At 39.0% G+C, this 12,040-nt stretch overlaps 1 protein-coding gene across 2 annotated transcripts; it reads right to left on the minus strand.

Annotated features, from left to right (window-relative positions):
• Positions 1 to 1,989: 1,989 nt before the first annotated feature.
• BRS3 (bombesin receptor subtype 3) lies at positions 1,990 to 9,797 on the minus strand. Of its 2 annotated transcripts, none has more exons than XM_036401835.2 (3): positions 9,183 to 9,797; positions 6,163 to 6,532; positions 1,990 to 5,578 (listed from the first exon to the last, which is right to left on the minus strand). In XM_036401835.2, the coding sequence occupies exons 1-3, from the start codon at positions 9,596 to 9,598 to the stop codon at positions 5,171 to 5,173; spliced, it is 1,194 nt and encodes a 397-aa protein (XP_036257728.1). In that variant the 5' UTR covers positions 9,599 to 9,797; the 3' UTR covers positions 1,990 to 5,170. The 2 variants fall into 2 exon arrangements, with proteins under 2 accessions (XP_036257728.1, XP_036257729.1); XM_036401836.2 differs by having other exon boundaries at positions 6,163 to 6,514; positions 9,183 to 9,795.
• Between the last annotated feature and the right edge of the window lie 2,243 nt (positions 9,798 to 12,040).

Here is a 12,040-nt window from a genome sequence, read left to right on the forward strand (position 1 = left end):
TTAAATACAAATTTCACCCAGTTCTTTTAAAAGCCCTTCATCTAATGCCATCTAGTGATTTTTACAGTGTAGCCCAGACAGCATTACTTGAAAACCTTTAATTGCTCTTGTATTTTAAAGTACTTCTATTTAGAGGATGAAGTAGCACACTCTTCATGTTTTCTTTGGCAAACCTTAACCTGGAGTTATAAAACCCCGTGTATCAGTGTACATGTTATAGATGAAAACTGAGCTAAACAGCCCCAGCAAAGCCAGCAGTGCCTGGTTGCCAGGGGCAAAAAAAAAATCTTTCCACTCAGAAATAAAAATAATAAACAGAAGTTTTCTGGAAATCAGTATACCAGGAACAAATACACAGACTGGAATGGTAATAAAATCAAAGATGTGATTGTGAAGCAGGGAGAGATGAACATCAGCTCCCTGCCTGGGCACCAGGCTGTCAGACAAAATTGCTGAGGATATAGAGTTCTAGTAACCTTTGCTGTTGCACAAAGAACATCCAGCCTAGTTAATGACATCTTTGATGCTTCAAGAATTTTCTCTAGGCAGGTCTATTATCGTAGTTGTCCAAAGATTGCTTTGTGATCCCTTATAAACTTACCACCTAAGGGACATTTGTCTTCACTTTCAAACAGTTATTGGATTTTGGAGTGGAGCATAAGAGGCTTGACATAACCTGTTGCTTGCTTATAAAATTTGGAATTGGGTATATATTTGGAAATCAGATAATGATAGCCTTGAACTTGTAAGAGAAATATAATTTAAGTCTTAAATTGCTTGTTTTATTTTTGCAGGGCTTTTAATGTTTATTACCTGAGTGTTTGCAGTGAAGTCTGTACAGGTTTCCCTGCTGTGCAGATCTGCCTACAGCAAGGCACTGGGTTAATCCTGGGGAGCAGGAAATCCAGATTTATTCTCAATCCAATGGGAGTGAGAGAGTACTTCTGTGCAGCAGGGATAATGCTCAATAAAACTGCTCTGCACACTTTGATGTAGTTATGAGGACAAATTGCCTCGAGTTCCCTCACACTTCCATTGCGTAACAGAATGTGTGACAGCAGCTGCTGCGGCACAGCCTCCAGTGGTGTCACTGCCATCTGTTACCTCATCCTTGGTAAAGACACAGTGAGCGGTCCAGGGAGACAACTCAGCTGGAAACTCATAATTTTGTGGGGTCAATACAACTTTCCTCTCAATCACACGCTTGAAAATACACAGACCATGGCTGCACAAGCACTGCTGCTGCAAGCTGCATCTTCTGAGGAGGGCGCAAAGGGCTCAAGCGTTCCACAGCTCGGATCAGTCCAAGCTGTCAAGAAATGATGTTTTAAATTCTGGCAAAATGTCTCAAAGTAAATATTAAAAGGAGGCATTAGCATGATGATTCTGTATCTGTGTCTGTGTGATACAAGCCAATTTTGGCTCATCAGAGCTGATTGATGTTCTAAGCATACAACCTGAATGTTGTTCTAGAGGTACCACCTACTAAAAGTATAGATAAATTGGTTTTCCTGAAGTGTTTTGCTCCTTTTAATAAGGGAACCAGCAATTTGCTGGCTAATCCCTTATTTGGTAGACACCTTATTTTTCTGAGCTGCTTTGTTATGTTAAGTGAAGGCAGTAACTAATGATTAAGTACAGACAGGCTACTCCTCTGAGCTTTTCAGGGGTCTGGAGCCTGTAGCTGTTACACAGGTTACTGAGAGTGATGAGGAGTCTTCATGGTAGGAAAAATTACAGAACCAGTACAGATGTACTAAAAATTCAATATCATGTCCCGTGCATGGAAATTCCACATCACAGTTCATCTTGCACTGGGGGGACCATCTGTGGCAGACCCAACAACTAAATGCTGATTAAAACCCATATTACATTTTTAAAGTAACACTGATTGAAACGTGTAAGTACTGTAGCTGTGTGCACCTTTGGGTTATTGTTTAATTGTAATATTCTCAGCAGAAGCACAGGAATGTCAACAGGCAGCCCATGTAAAATAAAACAAAACAATTTTTATGGGAACAGGAGCGGGAGCTTTAAAATGGCTATAATTGTGTAACTAACTTTTATATCCCAGTCACTCTCACTTTAGCAGTGTTTTGACAGAGGTTTCTTAATTTTTGTGGATTTTCAGGGGGATTAACTACTGATATTGAAACTGTTGCTAATGTGCACATGAAATGTCTACATCTCATTCACAAAACAAACTAAAAAAAAAAAGTGCATCCTAGAAATTGTATTTACTTTCTCAGTATGACTCCATATGGACAGAACCTTTGAGGGAGTCGGCCTTTAAGTACTTTGTGCCTTTTTTCCTACCTATTCTTATGCTGCAGACATAAATAGTGAACCCCTAATTATTCATCCCTTTTATTTGCTAGATAATACTCAGTACTTATGTAAATAGATGGTATTCCCGTATGCTTTTATAGAATTACACTTGTATTACTTAGGGGTGAAAGAATCTGGTTTTGGAACACTGAGAAAAGATTGCAAAAGAAGCAACCCTTTTCCCCTAAATCCAGTAATAGTAATGTGGAAACCTTTTATGCATAATGATATTGTGGGGAGTAGATGTAATAAATAATATCAGATTGATTAGATAAAAATATATGTCGACCCATATATCACTCTAATACATCATGCCATGAAGATTTGAATGTACAGAATTATCAATGCATAAAGTACACAGAAATAATTAAATTGTGGCTTGAAATATTGCCAGTCTTTAAACAGAACATATGCAGAATATAGCAAAAACATCAGTTTTGTAACAAGATATACTCGCAGTAGAAAGACAATCGAGTTAGAGGAGGAGTTACACAAGCAAAAAGTAACTGCATGCAAATGAAGAGAAATGGTGAATTAGGAAACTGGGTTTTAAGGGTTAGCCAAAGATTTTGCAGTGGGAAATTTCGTCTCTGACAGAGACAAACTGTGAAGTCCAGAAACATGTAGATCTGTTTCCCAAAGGCATTACTAAGCTAAAATAAAAAATGCTGTAAGCAACGGTATTGTTGGTGGATAGTTCCTTTGTTTAGAATTTCCTATAATAAGATCCAGGAAGATAAATGTACATTCATAAGTGTGTAGGCTTATCTACTTATTTCAGTCTCACCCTGCAGCTCCACAAAGGAAAGAGAGAAGAAGAAAACAGCAATGCAACATGTTCATATTTGTACATGGCTCTCCTCCAGGCAATGTGTTACATTGAGACAAAGAGAGTAAAATAAGGTCTCTGGAGTCTGCTTTGCCATAAATTGTATTTCTGTACTATTGGATTGCCATTTATTTCAGTGATCCTGTCCTGGTATGCAATTGGTACAATAAAAGGAGGAATCCATTTGAAAAGTAGTACATGTAGCCTTGCAGCTTGTAACATGAGGACCATAGTAAAACGAGGCCATGTCTGATGGGATTAAACTGGTCTGTCATTAACTGGTTTATGATGATGACAGAGGTTGTATTGCAATGCCCCTGGGATTTATAGTTTGGCTTTATTTTTCTGATTAGAGCAGGCAAGAGAGAGAGTCTGTAAATACGTTTTCTCATCTTATAATCGACTTAGTTAATGATGCATGAGTGGATGGATCTCCAGCCATATGTTGCTAAGGGGCTCTGTGCAGTTGAAGGGGGGCTATACCTTCAAGGGTTAGTTAAAATTGAAGGTTCTGTGACTGACAGAATTATTTTAGTTTGTATGTTGCAACTTCTGTTCTATATTTTAACACATAAATTCTTTCTTGGAATAGAAGTGCCTTCGTTTAAACAATGGAAAATCTATTGTGTTTTCTATCACCAGCTTCCACAGAACAAAATTTTGGTTCAGGGAACATAAAATTCATAAAAATAAGTGTCACTCAAATATTTTGTAGCATGGGGTAGGAAGACTTGCCTCCTGTACTTCCTGATGGGAAGGCAGTCCCTGCCAGCAGTGTTGCTGTGCGTGGACAGGCTGTCCTGATTTGCCTCTGCAAGCCCAGTCATAGAATCAGTGGATTTGAGATTAGAAGGCCTATGGCATTAAGACAGCCTATCTTAATGTTAAAAAGGGATATAATTTGAAGACTAGAAAATTAGTATAGCAGAAAAAATCCAGCTCTCCCAGTGTGCTTGAAGATGTGTAAACCACTCAGATACAACCACATACACTACAGCAGGAGTGGATCTGTGCCGGTAAAGGGTCAGTCTGACTCTCCACACTGTACATTTTTCACTTCAAACTGACTCTAGTCTGGTTTGGTGGATTGGACACACAGTTCCATCTTAGAGAAATCCACGTTGTGCACTCAAGACCACTTTGGGATATAAAGTAAGGCAGGAAGGGATGTTTGAGCACTTCAGAAGTGCACCATAAATCCCAAATAGAACCCTTGATACAGATCCACCCCAATTTATTGATATTAAATCACTGTAACAATAAAAAGCTCTGCACTTTCGAGATGTTTTACCCATATATCACAAAGAATTTTAAAAGTGTGGTTAAAGGTGATTATAAATTTCTCAGAGAAATTATCACCTGCTCGTTCCCTTGACTTCTTAGGAACATCCATCTCACTACAAAGCAGTCAGCTCTTCCCCAGAATTTCTGTGTCACTGACAGAGCAACAGCTACTGTGGATCTGGCCTCTATTGCTTTTTTTTTTTTTTTACTTTACAGTGCTACAAACCTTCTTTCATTTTAGCATTCTTTCTCATGTGTTTACTCATTTTTAACATTCAGGACAAGAAAATAAATAAATCAAAAATGTGCCTGGTTGATCATGTTATGACCAAGTGGCTTTGCTTGCTTGCTGCGGATGCAAGTAGTTGTCAGAGGGAGCTCACAGTCATGACTCAAAAAGCAAGTCACCAAGAACAAAACTATCCTTACAGCCAATTCTTTCACCACCTCGGCTAAGTCTCTTCCTTCCCAGTCCAAGAATTCCAGCTAGGAACCTGTGTTCATGCCTGGAAACATGAGTAATCCCTTTGAGTTTATGCTGGAAAGTTCAGCTGTTGCAGCTTCTTCCCACACACAATTTGATTTCTTTATTCTGTATTTTGAAAGATGAGGAACTCCTGATGAACACACTTTCACAGACAGGGCAAGCCATGGCACCTCTTTCCAGGATACCAGTAGCAGGGACTTGATAGCAATGACTCAGTTTCTGTCCTTCTTCTTCCCACATGACTAAACACTTTCCTCTTCTTTCGTGATGCTATAATCTGTTAGCAGTGTAACACTGATTTCTGAGCCGCGCATGCTGCCTGTGACTGACAGGGCTCTGGTAGGAGAATTGCTCTGGGGAGCACTGGGAGGCTTTGCACAGAATGCTGCCTTGCAGCATGAGACTTGCTTTTTAAAATGTTGCCGAAAACTTTTACTCAGCCAATAAAGAGCAAAAGGGTTGACGCAGGAATTGCTGAAGGCCAAGGCACGGGAAAAAATAGTTGCTATCAGATGAAAGGTGGAAGCATTGACAGAAGTGTGGTATGTGAAAGAGCGGTACAGGTAGAGGATGTGGTTGGGCAGCCAGCAGAAGGCAAACAGAGCCACAAGCACCAGCACTGTCTTTGCAACTCTCTTGCGGGATTCAATCTACAAGAAAGAAATGCATAGCTGGTAGTAATAGCAATTAGTAAAATATTTGTGTTGTGGGTGCTGATTTGCAAAGCAGTGTAAAAGTCTAAATGCTTGAATAACCAAAAAAGCAAAAAGAAAAAATAAAATGAGCAAATAAAACCCCAAACCAGAAGACCTAAACCAGAAAATAAATCTGTTTCATATTTTTTAACGAAGTATTCCCAGTGAAGAGCACATTTCCATTATACATCATATGAGACTCTCATCTAGACTAGGACTTAAAAATACAGAAATTAATGTGTCAGCTCACATGGATGAGGTCCCAGTGTTTAAAATTCAATGTTTTAACTCTTGAGTTTACAGGGTCACGATAAAACACAGACCCGTCTCTCTTTAGAAAAGAGTGGACACTCACAAATGATGAGTCATGAGCATGTGCCTAAGTGCACAGATGAGTTTGGATTCAAATTTGGTATGGACTAAGTTTTTGGAGCTTTTTACTCCATTATGAGGTAAAGTTCTGTACTTAAGAATTAGTATTTAATCAACACAATAGACTTTGGAAAATTGGAGAGTTTAGTGCTTGATCTTAAGCTTACCTGCTTACGGGCATGAGAGTGTTCTTCTGCTGGCATGTTGGATGTACTTTTGTATAAAGTTCTGGCGATAAGAAAGTAGTAGACAGAAATGACAGCTAAGGGCACAATATAGAACACTAAGAAGCAAACCAGGGAGTGAGCTTCCTGCAGGATCTTCTCAGATACAGGATAGGGGGCACACGCCTCAAAAGTTACATTTTTCTCAGGATTGCTGAAAGAATACAAATCTGAAAAAACAGCCTCTGGGATAGCAAATATCATGGAGACAATCCAAACACAGCCCGCTTTACAGCAGGTCTTCAGGAGCGCATCTGAAGTCTGCAGTTCCAAGGGTTTAACAATGGCTCTGTACCTAAAATGACCAACATCGCTGTCAGAATAAACACAGAAATAATGTGAGCACATACTGCAAAATTCTTAGGGCTAAAGCCATTACTGTTCTTGCTGAACAAAGGGTGCTGGAATTCTCTTGGAAATGAAAGCAGACACTAGCTCTTTGGAATTAAAATCAAAATGTAAAAATTAATTTCAGGCATGTATTTTAATGGATTTACAGGCAGGAGTTGCCATTAAAACCTTCCTACGTAAAGATGATTTCTGAAGTTTGGATTGGAATCACTAAGGGCAATCATCACTCCTAATTTTATGACACTGCCTTGAAAGATAAATGAGGGAATTTGAATGCAACATTGATGAAGGTATGAAACAGGTTAACTATTTTATAAATAGATGAAACCACGCATGTTCGCCCCTCCTTTCTTCTGTCTTCCTAAGACCCCTGCTGAGTGCAGTGATCTGACTCAAAATAATGCCCCAGGATTCAGTCTTATTTATAAAGCAGGAGAGGGCACTGCTGTTGATTCATGCCTGTGATTCTGCAGCAGATGGACTGAGTCAGGCATACAAGAAGAATCTGGATTAATCTATAGATGTGTGATAATCTGTGTGGAACTGGGACATAGACCAATTTCCATGAATGTGGATGAAGCACAGGAAACAATATACCCTGCTCCTAAAGGACCAGGGAGTCTTGATAATGCAGAAAGAAGCAACCCCTCCAGGGGAGCACAAGGCTGGCATGAAAAGAAAGGTGGTTAAAAAGGACCCAGAGGATAAGAAAGCTTAGTTGTATCATTTTGCACAAGCTGAGGATCTGGTCTTTTTCTCCTCTAAGCAAATTTAAATAGAAAGCTGGAAGCTGGCTTGCTATTTATCAAATAAATACCATTTTTATTCACTTTGAGCTCTTCTAGCATATTGGAACACAACAGTCTGGCATTAAGCCCATGACTGGTCTGAGCTTGCTCTGTAAAAAGTTGAGAGATGTAGTTACTCTGTGAGAGTATGTAGTATGAGTATTTATATAACAGCTACCATGAAGAATTAAATACAGAAACAAGTGTCTAAACCATAGAATCAGAGGAGAGTTGGGGTTGGGAGGGATCTTTAAAGGTCATCTAGTCATGGTGAATTCTGAATTGACATCCTATAGGACCAAGACCTTGGAGCTACATAGATAGTTCAACGTAAACATTAGTTTATCTTCAGCAGTAGTTAAAAAACCCTAAAATAAACCCAAACCAAAACAACAACAAAAAAGCAAAATGTTAGGTAGTATTAGGAAAAAAATGGAGAACAAAAGAGACAATTGTGCAATTATCTGTATCCCTGATTCATGAAACTTTTTATTATCGTGTGTTGCTCTGCACACCTTAACTAGAAGAAATACAACCTAAGGATGGATTACAACATGAATAGCCTGGAGACATGAAGAGGGATCACTGTCTCCCAACACAAGTGCAAGCACCATCAAATGAAGCCATGTGCAGTGCAGAAATAAAAGGAGTTACTTTGTACAGGCAATGAAAGTCATTGCTAAGCAAGTTCAAGAAAAAGCTAAACAACTATCCAAAAGAGAAATTCTTTGAGATGATATTAAATAGACAGAAACAACATCTGTTCAGTGTCATCTGAAGGCATAGGGTTAAAAATTTAGTTCGATAGAGGTTTTTTATTCTTCCTACATGTCTTTTTTTGTCCTTATACTACCACTGCTGGAGGCTAGTATTGGTCTACATGGATCCTTGATTTGACCCTATGCGGTCATTCCCGTGCTGGCTGATTATTTTGCAGTACAGTAACAGTACCACTGCTAAAATTCTGGACACATGAACAATTTGCTATTACATACAATCCACAATTGCTGGCAGACAAGATGACCTTTTTCCCCTTCTCAATACTAAATTTCATTTTTTGGTTTTCTACTCCTCAGTGCTCCTGCTGATTGAACTGAAATCTCCTCTTAGTTTTGTTCATTCAAGAAAGAAGTACACAGAAAACAGATTCAGCACTTACTGACAGCAGTCAGAGCACTGATCCCTCCTAGCAATGCTGTCATTACAACCTGAGTTTAATTTCACAACCCCTGGGCTAAAATATTTCTGTAAAAGACAGAAGAACTACAAGAGAAAAAAAATTATATATATATACACTTCTCAAGGTGAAAATTACATTAGCCATCAAATCACGAGAGTCATTCCTTTGTCCCCCAGTCTGTTCTGTGTTTTCTTTTGGCTTTTTATCCCATGTCAGTCTTTTATGTTCTAGGATTTTAAAGCATCCCTGAGTACACAGGTTAAAGAATTTTCTCTCGTAATCAGTTTTATTTTTCATCTTCCTTGACTACTTCACTGTACCACTAGATAGCACCAATATACTGTCTTTTCCCAACTTAAGCCATTTCCTTTTTCTGTGCAATTGAGAAAAACCCTTGTACTGTATCTCAAACTAATAAAAGGTCAGAAGAGTTAAAGAGTTTTCCTCACCTCACTCCCTTAAAAAGAAGTGCTACAATTTTACTATCACACATTTTTAAATTACATGGGGGGCTGGTAGTTTGGGATTTTTAATCTATTGAAATGTGCTGTTTAAGACTGTGCAAAATTATGATATCTGCTATTTTATTAATTTCTAATTTCAAACCTGCAGCATCTCCTGGCAAATCAGTTGCACAGACCCACCTGTCAGCACTGAGAACAGTCAGGGTAAACACTGATACTCCAACTGATGTTAACTGGATAAAAGACAGCAGCTTGCACCCAATTCTTCCGAAGAGCCAGGTATCCACAATGTAACGTGTTGCATCTATCGGCACGCACGTTAGTAAAAGCAGCAGGTCTCCGAATGCCAGGCTGGTGATGAAGATGTTGGGAACCGTCTGCATTGATTTAATCTTGAAAAAAACTTTGATGAGTATTGCATTTCCAAGGAGACCCACTGAAATGATCACAGCGTATGTAACATAAATTGTGCACAATATTTCTAATCCTGGAAAGGAGTCTTCGGTCCATTTTTCATTCGTGCTTTCATTATCAGAGCTTGATTCCACAGATGCACACAAAGTCTGATTAGCTGATTGCAAGTACAATTGAGACATTTCTTTAACTGTTTCTTCTCCCCAGGCTGGACTTCAATTGATAAAAAAAAAGTTTAATATTTAGCTTGCAGCATGTCAGCAGGGTCAATGGAAAGGTAGAGGATTATGTCTGAAACTCAGATTCCTGTTGCACATTAACTACTTTCACTCCCTTCTGGATCTCAAAACATGCCTAGGAGAAATGCACATAGGTCTTGTTCTGAACTGGAGAGGAGGAGAATTTTTTTATTGGCTTTTCAGCTAGTGGAACAGAGAGGGAGGAGGAAAAGAGAAACAGGGTTCCTTTAAATAGATTAGTTGAAATGAGGTGGGATTTTTACTGCAGATATACTTATGATAAGTAAATATCATTGTATCAAAACTATAACATTAGGGTTGTGTATTACATAACAAACATTTATTACTGTTGTTCAAAATTTTCTAAAATGAGAATATAATGAAAACCTGAAATAGTTTTCTCAATAGTACAGGTAAGCAGAGAATATACTAAATTAACAGAAAACTCTTCAGTACACATTAATGGCAGATAAAATGTATCAGAATATAGTTAATATTTTCTGACAAAGCAATAGAAACAGACTATGCTCTTGTTGCAGCGTGGCAGGGTGGTAGAAATGCTGCAACCTTCTTTGAAACACCTCCTTCAGAAGCCACTCAGAGCAAGGCCACAAGAACAGCCATTTCGAGTCCATGCACATGCCACAGATAACTCAGCAGAGGAAAGGCAGAAAGGATCTTTGCATGATATATTCCAGCAAGGGGTTTATTGCATTCACCACGCCAAAGGGACCAGAGACAAAAGACCAAACCGTGTGGTCTGCACGACTTAAGTGTGGGGTCAGTGACCAATGACCTGAGGGCACAGGCGAGGGCAAAGGGCAGGACCAAGCGCAGCAACCTGCAGGGGGACGAGGGATGAATAACTGGGGTGGGCAGTGTTACCTGGCCAATGGGGGAGGCAATCTGATGTAGATTGACAGAAGTGCTGCAGAGCATCATGGGTTAAGTCTTCTCTATAAGCCTAGGTGGGGAAAACTCTATGACAGAGTCTTCCCTGAGGGGGAGGAGTCAAAGGATTCCACATGCTCTGATTAGCCTTTCTATCACAGAAATGCAGTGACCTTCCAAAAGGCAATATAAAACCAAAATTTACTGGTAACAGTAAAGTACTGGTAACACTTAGGTTTTTTCCCTTGAAACAGTCCCACTGTTTCAATTTATGCCAAAGTATGAAGAAGTTTACAGGTAGTTGCTGGATAGATACCTGTTATCTTGCAATAACCCATGTACATATTGGCTTTGAATGGTACAACTGATGAGTCAAATCTTCTAAGAGAAGATTCCTGATTTCCTGATGCTTTCTTAATCAGACATGTTAGTATTAGTATGGGTTTTCTTATCTTTAGATAAGTCAACAGTCAAATCTCAAATAATCTCATTATGTGTTCAAATCATCTTACTTTGATGAACTCCTGCTTAACTTTTTGGTAAACTAAGATACAAGAAATGTGGTGCATTGAGCTAAATCTCCTAAAATTAAGAAAGCCAAGATCTAATTTTTAAATAGTGGGAGTGGAAAAGAGATCAAAGGCCTGAAGCCTTATGCCTTGAAAATTAAGATCAGTCACTGGAGTATTTTTCCTTCGGATTGTTCTTGAGCTGTGACATTGGAGTGGAGAAGGTACCCTGCTCAAATCACAAAAGCAACCTTATAGTCCCTTTGGCTGCACATATTCTGACACACAAAATCAAGCTTGTTTCATTTACTCAAAAAAAAAAAAATTCTCTAAGTATTATGCATGAAAAGCCTTATTCCTTTCCTCCCCTGGTCCCAATCCTTTCAAATATAACCATGCCATATATATCAGGTGGTGAAAGACCAGGTGGTAGAATGTACATCAAATGGAAGATCTGTGCTGTGTCACGGTGGGAGGAGGTATTACTGATGGAAAGAGGATTCATGGGTTAAACGTTCCAATTATACTTTTTGAAAGTGCTTTCAGAAGAGAAGCTCTTGTCATCATCAACCAGAATATGTCCTTTCATGCAGGTGCAGTATGTAGGTTGCTCACAGATTAAGGTACCTTTGAGGATACTGATTATGTTGTCCACCCACACTGGCGTAGTACCATACATTATATTTAATACAGACTTCAGTAACTGTAGCAGATTATGACAACTTAATGTCAGATACTTACATAAATGTTTCGTTTTCCTGTATGGGAGATTCAGGGTGTCACCAAACATTGGGAACTAATTGTACTCCACCAAGTGTTGAGTACTCAAGGGTGTCATCTGAACGATGCATCAGGTGTTTAGCTGAAACTGGAATTGAGCTGAAAGAAGCTCATTGCTTGTCTTGAATTGCACTAGAGGTTGGTTGATGCACCAAAGCTTGGCCAGCAGTAGAGATCCCAATCAACTCTTACAGTGCCTGAGCTT

The sequence above is a fragment of the Molothrus ater genome, chromosome 14 (assembly GCF_012460135.2).
Source record: "Molothrus ater isolate BHLD 08-10-18 breed brown headed cowbird chromosome 14, BPBGC_Mater_1.1, whole genome shotgun sequence".
Lineage (NCBI taxonomy): Eukaryota > Metazoa > Chordata > Aves > Passeriformes > Icteridae > Molothrus > Molothrus ater.

Coding starts and splice junctions, on each gene's coding strand:
- BRS3 (XM_036401835.2), bottom strand. CDS start 9,598: ATGTCTCAATTGTACTTGCAATCAGCTAATCAGACTTTGTGTGCATCT. Junction 6,533..9,182: donor ACTGTTCTCAGTGCTGACAG/GTGGGTCTGTGC, acceptor TTATTCTGACAG/CGATGTTGGTCATTTTAGGT. Junction 5,579..6,162: donor ACTCTCATGCCCGTAAGCAG/GTAAGCTTAAGA, acceptor TCTTTCTTGTAG/ATTGAATCCCGCAAGAGAGT.